The following is a 12,711-nucleotide window of genomic DNA, read 5'->3' on the forward strand; positions in this document are numbered from 1 at the left end:
AGTGCTGCACTGTCGGAGGGTCAGTACTGAGGGAGTGCTGCACTGTCGGAGGGTCAGTATTGAGGGAGTGCTGCACTGTTGGAGGGTCAGTACTGAGGGAATGTTGCACTGTCAGAGGGTCAGTACTGAGGGAGTGCTGCACTGTCAGAGGGTCAGTACTGAGGGAGTGCTGCATTGTCAGAGGGTCAGTGCTGAGGGAGTGCTGCACTGTCAGAGGGTCAGTGCTGAGGGAGTGCTGCACTGTCAGAGGGTCAGCACTGAGGGAGTGCCGCACAGTCAGAGGGTCACTTCTGAGGGAGTGCTGCACTGTCAGAGGGTCAGTTCTGAGGGAGTGCTGCACTGTCAGAGGGTCAGTGCTGAGGGAGTGCTGCACTGTCAGAGGGTCAGTTCTGAGGGAGTGCTGCACTGTCAGGGGGTCAGTACTGAGGGAGTGCTGCACTGTCAGAGGGTCAGTACTGATGGAGTGCTGCACTGTCAGGGGGTCAGTACTGAGGGAGTGCTGCACTGTCAGGGGGTCAGTACTGAGGGAGTGCTGCACTGTCAGAGGGTCAGTACTGAGGGAGTGCTGCACTGTCAGGGGGTCAGTACTGAGGGAGTGCTGCACTGTCAAGGGGTCAGTACTGAGGGAGTGCTGCACTGTCAGGGGGTCAGTACTGAGGGAGTGCTGCACTGTCAGGGGGTCAGTACTGAGGGAGTGCTGCACTGTCAGAGGGTCAGTACTGAGGGAGTGCTGCACTGTCAGGGGGTCAGTACTGAGGGAGTGCTGCACTGTCAAGGGGTCAGTACTGAGGGAGTGCTGCACTGTCAGGGGGTCAGTACTGAGGGAGTGCTGCACTGTCAGGGGGTCAGTACTGAGGGAGTGCTGCACTGTCAGAGGGTCATTACTGAGGGAGTGCTGCACTGTCAGAGGGTCAGTACTGAGGGAATGCTGCACTGTCAGGGGGTCAGTACTGAGGGAGTGCTGCACTGTCAGAGGGTCAGTACTGAGGGAGTGCTGCACTGTCAGAGGGTCAGTACTGAGGGAGTGCTGCACTGTCAGAGGGTCAGTACTGAGGGAGTGCTGCACTGTCAGAGGGTCAGTATTGAGGGAGTGCTGCACTGTCAGAGGGTCAGTGCTGAGGGAGTGCTGCACTGTCAGGGGGTCAGTACTGAGGGAGTGCTGCACTGTCAGGGGGTCAGTACTGAGGGAGTGCTGCACTGTCAGAGGGTCAGTACTGAGGGAGTGCTGCACTGTCAGAGGGTCAGTACAGAGGGAATGCTGCACTGTCAAGGGGCTGCCTACCAGGTGAGGTTTTGAATTGAGGCCCTGTCTTCCTCCTCAGCTGGAAATGTAATAGTCATGACACAACTGAGTGAAGCGTGGGGAATTGCTGTTCAGTTGTTTGGACAATTTTTTTACCCTCAAGTAACCTCACTAATTTCATTGTTGTTTGTGGGATCTTGTTGTGCACAATTTCGCTGTTGTATTTGTTTAAACCTTAGAATCTGAACTCCAATTTTCTGCCTGCTTCCAGTATGGGGTAGAGAACGCTAAAGGTTCACAACCCTTTGAGTGAAGTAATTTCTCCCCATCTCAGTCCCAAATGATCGTCTCCTTATCCTGAGACTGAATCCCCGTGTTCTTCATTCACTGACCAGTGGAAACAATCTCAGTGTCTACCCGATCAGACCCTTTCCAAATCTCATACGTTTTAATGAGGTTACTCTCATTATTCTAAACCCCAGAGAATATAAACCCAATTTCCTCAACCACTCATCATAGGACACACCCCCTCATCCCAGGGACCAATCTAGTGAATCTTCGTTGTACCACCCCCAGTGTAAGTATATCCTTTCTTAAACATGAGGACAAACTGCACACCGTACTCCAGATGTGGTTTCACCAAAACCCTGTACAACTGTAGTGAGGCTTCTTTATTCCTGTATTCCAATCCCCTTGTGATACGGCCAATTTGCCCTTGTAAAGACTTGCTGGACCTGCATGCTAACTTTCTCTGTTCCCTTTATGAATATGCTCAATTCTCTTTGAACATCAACACTGACCAGCTTCTCACCTTTTAAAAAATATTCTGCTCTCTATTCTCATGACTAACGCGAGTAAACTCCCACATTTCTCCACTTGTCCATCTGCTATCTTGTAGCCCGTCCACTGAACCTGTCAAGACACTTTGCAGCCTCTCTGTGATCTCCCTGCAGTTTACCTTCCCACCTAGTTTGGTATCATCAGCAAACTTTGACTCATTATTCTCTAGATAAAAGCAAAATATTGCGGATGCTGGAAATCTGAAATAACAGCAGAAAATGCTGGTAAAACTCAGCAGGTCTGGCAGCATCGGTGGAGGGAGAAACAGAGTTAATGTTTCAAGCCCATATGATTCTTCTTCAGAGCTAAGGAGGGGTAGAAATGTGATGGATTTTATCCTGTATAAGAAGGGGAGGAGCAGGTGGAGCAAAATAGAAGGTCAGGGATAGGTGGGAGCTCAGGAGAGATTGACCAAGATGTCATGGACACAAGACAAAGGGAGGTAATGCTAAAGCTAAAGACTAAAGAAGGTACTGATTGTGGTATAACAGTAGGATAGTAGAATGTGTTAATAGTAGAAGAAGGGTCAGTGCTCTCTGAAAGCACAACATAAACACAAGTGACAGATTGACCCTGTGGATGGGGGGTGGGGGTGGCAGAAGAAGGATTTAAAAAATGAACAAATAAATAAAAGAATAAAATAAAATCGATAAAAAATAAAAATTGGATTTAAAAAGGTGGTGAGGATGGAGGAGAGAGGTCATGATCTGAAGTTGTTGAACACAATATTCAGTCCGGAAGGCTGTAAAGTCCCTAGTCGGAAGATGAGGTGCTGTTCCTCCAGTTTGCGTTGAGCTTCATTGGAACAATGCAGCAAGCCAAGGACAGACATGTGGGCAAGAGAGCAGGGTGGAGTGTTGAAATGGCAAGCGACAGGGAGGTTTGGGTCATTCTTGTGGACAGATCGAAGGTGTTCTGCAAAGCGGTTGCCCAGTTTATGTTTGGTCTCTCCAATGTAAAGGAGACCACATTGGGAGCAACGAATGCAGTAGACTAAGTTGAGGGAAGTGCAAGTGAAATGCTGCTTCAGTTGAAAGGAGTGTTTGGGTCCTTGGACGGTGAGGAGAGAGGAAGTAAAGGGGCAGGCATTACATCTTTTGCGTGGGCATGGGGTGGTGCCATAGGTGGGGGTTGAGGAGTAGGGGGTGATAGAGGAGTGGACCACGGTGTCCCGGAGGGAGCTATCCCTACGGAATGCCGATGGGGGGGGTGAAGGGAAGATGTGTTTGGTGGTGGCATCATGCTGGAGTTGGCGGAAATGGCGGAGGATTATCCTTTGAATGTGGAGGCTTGTGGGGTGATAAGTGAGGACAAGGGGGACCCTATCATGTTTCTGGGAGGGAGGAGAAGGCGTGAGGGCAGATGTGCGGGAGATGGGCCAGACACGGTTGAGGGCCCTGTCAACCACCGTGGGTGGAAAACCTCGGTTAAGGAAGAAGGAGGACATGTCAGAGGAACTGTTTTTGAAGGTAGCATCATCGGAATAGATGCGACAGAGGCGAAGGAACTGGGAGAATGGGATGGAGTCCTTACAGGAAGCGGGGTGTGAGGAGCTGTAGTCGCGATAGCTGTGGGAGTCAGTAGGTTTGTAATGGATATTGGTGGACAGTCTATCACCAGAGATTGAGACAGAAGAGGTCAAGGAAGGGAAGGGAAGTGTCAGAGATGGACCACGTGAAAATGATGGAGGGGTGGAGATTGGAAGCAAAATTAATAAATTTTTCCAAGTCCCGACGAGAGCATGAAGCAGCACCAAAGTAATCATCGATGTACCGGAGAAAGAGTTGTGGAAGGGGGCCGGAGTAGGACTGGAACAAGGAATGTTCCACATACCCCATAAAGAGACAGGCATAGCTGGGGCCCATGCGGGTACCCATAGCCACACCTTTTATTTGGAGGAAGTGCGAGGAGTTGAAGGAGAAATTGTTCAGCGTGAGAACAAGTTCAGCCAGATGGAGGAGAGTAGTGGTGGATGGGGATTGTTCGGGCCTCTGTTCGAGGAAGAAGCTAAGGGCCCTCAGACCATCCTGGTGGGGGATGGAGGTGTAGAGGGATTGGACGTCCATGGTGAAGAGGAAGCGGTTGGGGCCAGGGAACTGCAAATTGTTGATGTAACGTCGGACATGAGAGAAATCATGAATAGAGGCACGAGTTCCTCAGGGTAGTGTCCTCGGCCCAACCATCTTCAGCTGCTTCAGCAATGACCTTCCTTCCATCATAAGGTCAGAAGTGGGGATGTTCGCTGATGATTACACAATGTTCAGCACCATTCACGACTCCTCAGATACTGAAGCAGTCCATGTCCAAATGCAGCAAGACCTGGACAATATCCAGGCTTGGACTGACAAGTGGCAAGTAACATTCACACCACACAAGTGTCAGGCAATGACCATCTCCAACAAGAGAGAATCTAACCATCGCCCCCTTGATGATCAATGGCATTACCATCACTGAATCTCCCACTATCAACATCCTGGGGGTTACCATTAACCAGAAACTGAACTGGACTAGCCATATAAATACTGTGGATACAAGAGGCTAGGAATCGTGCAGGTCAAGAGAAGGTCAGAGGCTGGGAATCGTGTGCTGAGTACCTCACCTCCTGACTCCCCAAAGCCTTTCCACCATCTACAAGGCACAGGTCAGGAGTGTGATGGAATACTCCCCACTTGCCTGGATGAGTGCAGCTCCCACAACACTCAAGAAGCTCGACACCATCCAGGACAAAGCAGCCCCGCTTGGTTGGCACCACATCCACAAACATTCACTCCCTCCACCACCAACACACAGTAGCAGCAGTGTATGTACCATCTACAAGATGCACTGCAGGAATTCACCAAGGCTTCTTCTCCTTCCAAACGCATGGCCACTACCATCTAGGACGAGGGCAGCAGATGGAAACACCACCACCTGGGAGTTCCCCTCCAAGTCACTCACCATCCTGACTTGGAAATATATCGGCCGTTCCTTCACTGTCGCTGGGTCAAAATCCTGGAACTCCCTCCCTAACAGCACTGTGGGTGTACCTACACCACATGGACTGCAGCGGCTCAAGAAGGCAGCTCACCACCACCTTCTCAAGGGCAACTAGGGATGGACAATAAATGTTGGCCCAGCCAGTGAAGCCCCACATCCCATCTATGTATAAAAGAACCTTTTGTGTAACACCTTATCAAATGCCTTTTGGAAATCTAGGTATACTATATCTACTGGTTCCGTCTTATCCACCATATAGTTCTCCTCCAAATGCTAAGAGGATATTGTTGACCATTGGATTGGTCCATGATTATGCAAATTACTGTGGGAAGCTCCTTCTCTTACCACTTGCCACCAGGTGTATTGAAAGGATTTACAGGCTGATAATCAACCTGTTTGGCTCTGTTATGAAGGCACCTTCTGTGGTCATTAAGTCCTGAAGTAGGACACGAACCCGGAGTTTCTGGTGCAGAGCTGGGGCCATGGCCCCTGCACCACCAGACTTCCTCCTACTCGCTGCATCCTCAAAAAACTCTGAAAAAGTTTTCAAATACAATTTCAGTTTGGTAAAACCATGTTGACTTGTTCTATTCATAATATGATTTTCTAACTGTATTGTTAAGACTTCCTTAAGTATAGATTCCAGCACTTTCCCAATGACTGATGTCAGGGTAACTGGCCTGCAATACCCTGTTTTCTATCTCCCTCCTTTCTTGAAAAACGATGTTACATTTGCCAACTTCCAACCCGCAGGAACTGTTCTAGAATATTGTTAATTTTAGAAAAGCACAGTAAGCACATCACTATATCAGCAGCTAGCTCTCTTAGAACCCTAGGCTGTAAGGCATCTATTCTCTTAAGTTTCTCCAGTACTTTTTCTCTGCTGATATTAATTATGTTAAGCTCCTCACTCTTTTTAGCCCCTATGTTACTGTCTATCTCTGGTATGGAAATTGTGTCTTCAACTGTGAAGACAGACACAAAATATTTGTTCAATGCCCCTGCCATTTCCTCATTCCCCATATTTCTCCTGTCTCTATCTCTCAGGGACCAACATTTACTTTAGCTACTCTCTTCCTTCTTATATGCTTGTATCTGTTTTTAATGTTCCTGTCTAGTTTACCCTCAAATTCTATTTTCCTCTATTTTTGGTGACCCTTTGCTGGTTTCTAAAACACTCTCAATCCTCAGACTAACTATGTGCAACATTGTGCACCTCTTCTTTCAATGTAATACTGTCTTTAAACTCCTGAGCGAGCCACAGGTGGATCTTGCTCACTGAACTTTTGTTCTTCAGCAGAATATATTTCTGTTGAGTGTTTTTAATTGTCTCTTTAAATGTTTCTCCCAATCTATTTACTGCCATAGCTTTTAGTCTATTTACCCCATCAGCCTTAGCCAGTTCTTCCCTCATACCCATGTAAATGGCTTTGTTTAAGTTTAAGGTTTTTGTTTGGAACTGGAGTATGGAATTCAGTGGTACTATGATCACTATTTCTCAGTGAATCCTCTACTACAACATTACTAGATAACTCTGCTTCATTACACAGAACTAGATCTAAGATAACTTCAACCCTGGTTGATTCCAAAATGTATTGTTCCAGGAAACTGTCACAAAAAACATTCCACAAACTCATCCTTTCGACCACTCTTGTCAATTTAATTGTCCCAGTCTATATGAGATTAAAGCCCCCCTACATTGCCTTTGTTACAGGCTTCAATAATTTCTTGTCTCGTGCTCTGACCAACAGTATAACTACTGTTTGGGGGCCTATGAACCCCTGTCACCAGTGTTTACCGACTCTCGCTATTCCAAATCCCACCTATGCTGATTCTACTTCATGATCTTCTGAGACCAGATCCTTTCTTTCTCATGTCCTTATGACATCCTTTACTTTCAGGGCCACTCCTCCTCCTCTGCCTTCCATCTGTCTTTCTGAAATGCCATGTACCCTGGAATATGTATTTCCTAACCAAAGCCACCTCACAACCAAGTCCTTGTAATGGCAATTAGATTGAAACCATTTATCTCTATTTGTGTCACTAGTTCACTATGCATTCAGATAAACAACTGTTATTAATTTTTACTACCATTATTTTCATGCACCTTATTCACTGGGTCTTATTTGGACGGTTACTGTTAAACACTCTGTCCCTTTCTGCCCCACTCTATTTATGAACATAAGCATTAGGAACAGGAGGAGGCCATTCAGCCCCTCGATCCTGCTCCACCATTCAATAAGATCTTGGCTGATCTGTTTGTGTTTCAAATTCCACATTTCTATCTTCCCCCGATAACCTTTGATTCTGTTGAAGGGTCATGAGGACTCGAAACGTCAACTCTTTTCTTCTCCACCAATGCTGCCAGACCTGCTGAGTTTTTCCAGGTAATTCTGTTTTTGTTAAGAATCTTTCTACCTCTGTCTTAAAAATATTTGTCCTTACCCAAATTGTGACACCACTGCCTTGACTTTTCTCTTTGGATTTCTAAATCTTCCTTACCTAACCCCTTCCCCTTTTTGGTTTCAAGCCCTGTTATAGTTATACAATTCACCAGGACCCAGTTTATGTCAATAAAAGCAAAATACTGCAGATGCTGGAAATCTGAAATAAAACAGAAAATGCTGGAAGAACTCAGCAACTGTGGAGAGAGAAAAACAGAGTTAACGTTTCGAGTTTGTATAACTCTTCTTCAGAGCAGACTCGAAACGTTAACTGTGTTTCTCGCTCCGCAGAGGCTGTCAGACCTGCTGAGTTTTTCTGGCACTTTCTGTTTTATTCCAGTTCAAGTGAAGCCCATTCCAGTAGAGCAGCTCCCTCATTCCTGAGTGCTTGTGACAACACCACATGAATCGAAACCCCTTCCTCCTGCACCACCCTCTGAGCCACATGTTTAATTGTCTGATCTGCTCGATCTGATTCTATGGCTCGGTGAACAGTTTGGTGATTGTTACTATTGAGTTTTGGTGTTTTAGTTTCGACATTAACCCCTCGAACTCCCTCAGCAGAATACCATTCCTGGCTCTACCTAGATCCATGGTTCCCACATGTCCAGAACAACTGGACCCTCCCTTTCCCACTCCACATGTGTCTCCAGCCATGAGGAGATGTCCTTAACTCTGGCACTGGGCTGGCAACACATTGTTCAGAGCTCCTGGTCACAGCTGCAAAGGATGATATCTCCCCTACATTACAACGATGGCTACACTTCAAAAAACACTCCATTAGCTCTAACACACTTTGGAATAGTCTGAGGTGGTGAAAGGTGCTATAGAAATGCAAGTTAGTTTCAGTGTGTCCGAGAGTCTAGTCTTCTCTCACGCGTCACCCCACTAAATGTCTTTTTTTCTTTCTATCTGCAACTGGAAGGTGGAGAGAACCACGATGAGCGAGTGAACACTGAGCTCACTGACAATCATTTAAACTACCCGAACGTCAGTGTCGTGGGTCGGAAGCCGATCAGAGTGGGCTCGAAGACGACAGCAGTGATTCGCGAGCGTAACAATGCACAGTGGCGATCAATGGATCGAGGCAGCAAAGGGAACGAGGAACCGAGGAGACCATGGCCCCAGCTGGTAAACCATTGAACACACAGAGGTTTCGTCACGAGCTTTAACTCTCCTTCCAGGCAGACACTTGGCTGCAGTTTGTTTATTCCACTTGCCCTTTTTTCCAGTAGCTGAGTGAGTCTAACCACCAGAGGGAGCTCACACTCCATCAGCAACCCCAGTCTGCAGTCACTGCCTTGGGCAGTGCAGATGCTGCTACTCCAACACTCCTACATTGTTATTCACCTGTTATCTTTACCACGTGTGTTTGGAGTCTGTCACACTGCTTGGCTCCACCCCTCTCTTCTCTCCCTCCTCTGTCTCCAGTCGTCCCTCCCACTGCTGTTATTTTAATCCTTGACTTGGACATCCCGGGATTTCTCTGCCCCCCTGTCTTTGGCCCTGTCTGTCTCTCTCTGTCTCTCTGTCTGTCTCTCTGTCTGTATCTGTCTGTCTCTCTCTCTCTCTGTCTGTATCTGTCTCTCTCTCTCTCTGTCTCTCTGTCTGTATCTGTCTCTCTCTCTCTGTCTGTATCTGTCTGTCTCTCTCTCTCTCTGTCTGTATCTGTCTCTCTGTCTCTGGCTCTCTGTCTGTGTCTGTCTCTCTCTCTGTCTCTCTGTCTGTGTCTGTCTCTCTCTCTGTCTCTCTGTCTGTATCTCTCTGTCTCTCTCTCTGTCTCTCTCTCTGTCTCTGTCTGTATCTGTCTCTCTCTCTGTCTCTCTGTCTGTATCTCTCTGTCTCTCTGTCTCTCTCTCTCTGTCTCTCTCTCTGTATCTGTCTCTCTCTCTGTCTCTCCCTCTGTCTCTCTGTCTGTATCTGTCTCTCTCTCTGTCTCTCTCTCTCTCTGTCTCTCTGTCTGTATCTGTCTCTCTCTCTGTCTCTCTCTCTCTCTGTCTCTCTGTCTCTCTGTCTGTATCTGTATCTCTGTCTCTCTGTCTGTATCTGTCTGTCTCTCTGTCTCTCTCTCTCTCTGTCTCTCTCTGTCTCTCTGTCTGTATCTGTCTGTCTCTCTCTCTCTCTGTCTGTATCTGTCTGTCTCTCTCTGTCTCTCTGTCTGTATCTGTCTGTCTCTCTGTCTCTCTGTCTGTATCTGTCTGTCTCTCTCTGTCTCTCTGTCTGTATCTGTCTCTCTCTCTGTCTCTGTCTGTATCTGTCTGTCTCTCTGTCTCTCTCTCTCTCTGTCTCTCTCTCTGTCTCTCTGTCTGTATCTGTCTCTCTCTCTCTCTCTCTCTGTCTCTCTGTCTGTATCTGTCTCTCTCTCTGTCTCTCTGTCTCTCTCTCTTTGTCTCTCTGTCTGTATCTGTCTCTCTCTCTCTGTCTCTCTGTCTGTATCTGCCTGTCTCTCTCTCTCTGTGTCTGTATCTGTCTGTCTCTCTGTCTCTCTCTCTCTGTCTGTATCTGTCTCTCTCTCTCTCGCTCTCTGTCTGTATCTGTCTCTCTCTCTGTCTCTCTCTCTCTCGCTCTCTGTCTGTATCTGTCTCTCTCTCTGTCTCTCTGTCTGTATCTGTCTCTCTCTCTGTGTCTCTCTCTCTCTGTCTGTATCTGTCTCTCTCTCTGTCTCTCTCTCTCTCTCTCTCTGTCTGTATCTGTCTCTCTCTCTGTCTCTCTCTCTCTCTCTCTCTCTGTCTGTATCTGTCTCTCTCTCTGTCTCTCTCTCTCTCTCTCTCTCTGTATCTGTCTCTCTCTCTGTCTCTCTGTCTGTACCTGCCTCTCTCTCTGTCTCTCTCTCTCTCTGTCTCTCTGTCTGTATCTGTCTGTCTCTCTCTCTCTCTGTCTCTCTGTCTGTATCTGTCTGTCTCTCTCTCTCTCTATTGGTGCCTCTCTTTTTCTGTCTAGCTGTCTCTCTGTCTTTCTATTTCTCTGTCTCGTTCTATCTCTCTCTCTCTATCTCTTGCTATTTCTCTGTATCGTTCTTTCTCTGCTGCTCTCTCTCTCTCTCTCTAGCTCTGTGTCACCCTCGCACACTCACTGTATTTCTCTCCATTTATTTTTCATTCACTCAGATGCCTATCTCTGTGCTGGTCTGAATCTTGCTCCCTAAAACCTGGTCAGCTCTGATTAATCTTTTGAGTTGCTATGCATTACTGTCCTGACGCAGAATAAGGGGAATTATTATTATTATATATAAAATTGCAATCTTTATTGGTGCTATTTCAGAAAACGAATTAAATACTGGGGTTCTCCTACATGCAGCTGGATTCTTAGAATCACAGAAGCTTACAGCACGTAGTGAGGCCATTCAGCCCACCATATCCATACTAGGTCTTTGAGAGAGCCATCCAATCAGTCCCATTCCACACTTTCCCCTCAGCCATGAAAAATTTTCCCCTTCAACTCTTTATCCAATTCCCTTTCGGAAGTTATTGTTGAATCTGCTTCCACCGCCCTTTCAGGCAGCGTCTTCCAGATCACAACAACTCACTGTGGAAAAAAACATTTCTCATGTCTACTCTGTTCTTTAATCTTCACTCTGTGTCCCCCTGCCACTGGAAACAGTTTCTATTGAAATCTCTCATGATTTTGAACACCTCTGTTAAATCTCCCCCTAACCTTCTCTTCTCTAAGGAGAACAATCCCAGCTTCTCCAGCCTCTCCATAGTAACTGAAGTCCCTCATCCCTGTTCCAATTCTAGTAAATCCCCTCCGCACCCTCTCCAAGGCCTCTTCTGAAAATTTAATGTGCAGAATTGGATAGAATGATCCCGCCTAACGCAGGTTTTATCAAAGATAAATCAGAATCCTGCAGATGCTGGAAATCTGAAATAAAAACAGAAAATGCTGGGGAAAACCCAGCGGGTCTGACAGCGTCTGGAGAGAGAAACACAGTTAACATTTCTGACCAAACATGAATTTGCACATTCTGTGTTCTGAAAAAGAGCCATTTCCATCTAGAACATTAAGCCTACATCTCCCTCCACAGATACCGCCGGCTTGCTGGCTCCTTCCATATTTTCTGCTTTTAGTTGATGAAAGTTGTTGGACTTTGTGTGGCAGCTCTGTCATTTGAAACTGTTTCTGATCTTGTCCCATGCCTTGTCTTCACTCTGAACCATGACATCCTCCCTCTGTGGACAGACAACTTGCCAAATGGAGCTAGACCAGGTCTTGGAGAGAATTTCATCATTGCGGCTACCAGACGAGCGAGGTCCTCTGGAACATTTATACTCACTGCACATCCCCAACTGTGACTGGCGGGGCCTTTACAACCTCAAACAGGTAGATACACCTGAGATTATCTCTGTACCTAACCCCGTGCTGTACCTGTCCTGGGAGTGTTTGATCGGGACAGTGTAGAGGGAGATTTACTCTGTATCTAACCCCGTGCTGTACCTGTCCTGGGAGTGTTTGATGGGGACAGTGTAGAGGGCGCTTTACTCTGTACCTAACCCCGTGCTGTACCTGTCCTGGGAGTGTTTGATGTGGACAGTGTAGAGGGAGATTTACTCTGTATCTAACCCCGTGCTGTACCTGTCCTGGGAGTGTTTGATCGGGACAGTGTAGAGGGAGATTTACTCTGTATCTAACCCCGTGCTGTACCTGTCCTGGGAGTGTTTGATGGGGACAGTGTGGAGGGAGATTTACTCTGTATCTAACCCCGTGCTGTACCTGTCCTGGGAGTGTTTGATGTGGACAGTGTAGAGGGAGATTTACTCTGTATCTAACCCCGTGCTGTACCTGTCCTGGGAGTGTTTGATGGGGACAGTGTGGAGGGAGATTTACTCTGTATCTAACCCCGTGCTGTACCTGTCCTGGGAGTGTTTGATGGGCACAGTGTAGAGGGAGCTTTACTCTGTATCTAACCCCGTGCTGTACCTGTCCTGGGAGTGTTTGACGGGGACAGTGTAGAGGGAGATTTACTCTGTATCTAACCCCGTGCTGTCCTGTCCTGGGAGTGTTTGATGGGGACAGTGTAGAGGAAGCTTTACTCTGTATCTAACCCCGTGGTGTTACTGTCCTGGGAGTGTTTAACGGGGACAGTGTAGAGGGAACTTTACTCTGTATCTAACCCCGTGCTGTACCTGTCCTGGGAGTGTTTAATGGGGACAGTGTAGAGGGAACTTTACTCTGTATCTAACCCCGTGCTGTACCTGTCCTGGGAGTGTT

The 12,711-nt window shown here is 47.2% G+C and overlaps 1 protein-coding gene across 1 annotated transcript in view; it reads left to right on the forward strand.

Moving 5' to 3' along the window:
* The window catches only part of LOC121285059 (insulin-like growth factor-binding protein 2), a 35,623-nt gene that overhangs the window by 20,090 nt on the left and 2,822 nt on the right, over positions 1–12,711 (forward strand). The window contains exons 2-3 of the mRNA XM_041201183.1: positions 8,429–8,634; positions 11,683–11,823. Coding sequence (XP_041057117.1) covers positions 8,429–8,634; positions 11,683–11,823 — 347 coding nt within the window. The remainder of the gene's footprint in view (positions 1–8,428; positions 8,635–11,682; positions 11,824–12,711) is intronic.

Source organism: Carcharodon carcharias, chromosome 12 (assembly GCF_017639515.1).
Source record: "Carcharodon carcharias isolate sCarCar2 chromosome 12, sCarCar2.pri, whole genome shotgun sequence".
Lineage (NCBI taxonomy): Eukaryota > Metazoa > Chordata > Chondrichthyes > Lamniformes > Lamnidae > Carcharodon > Carcharodon carcharias.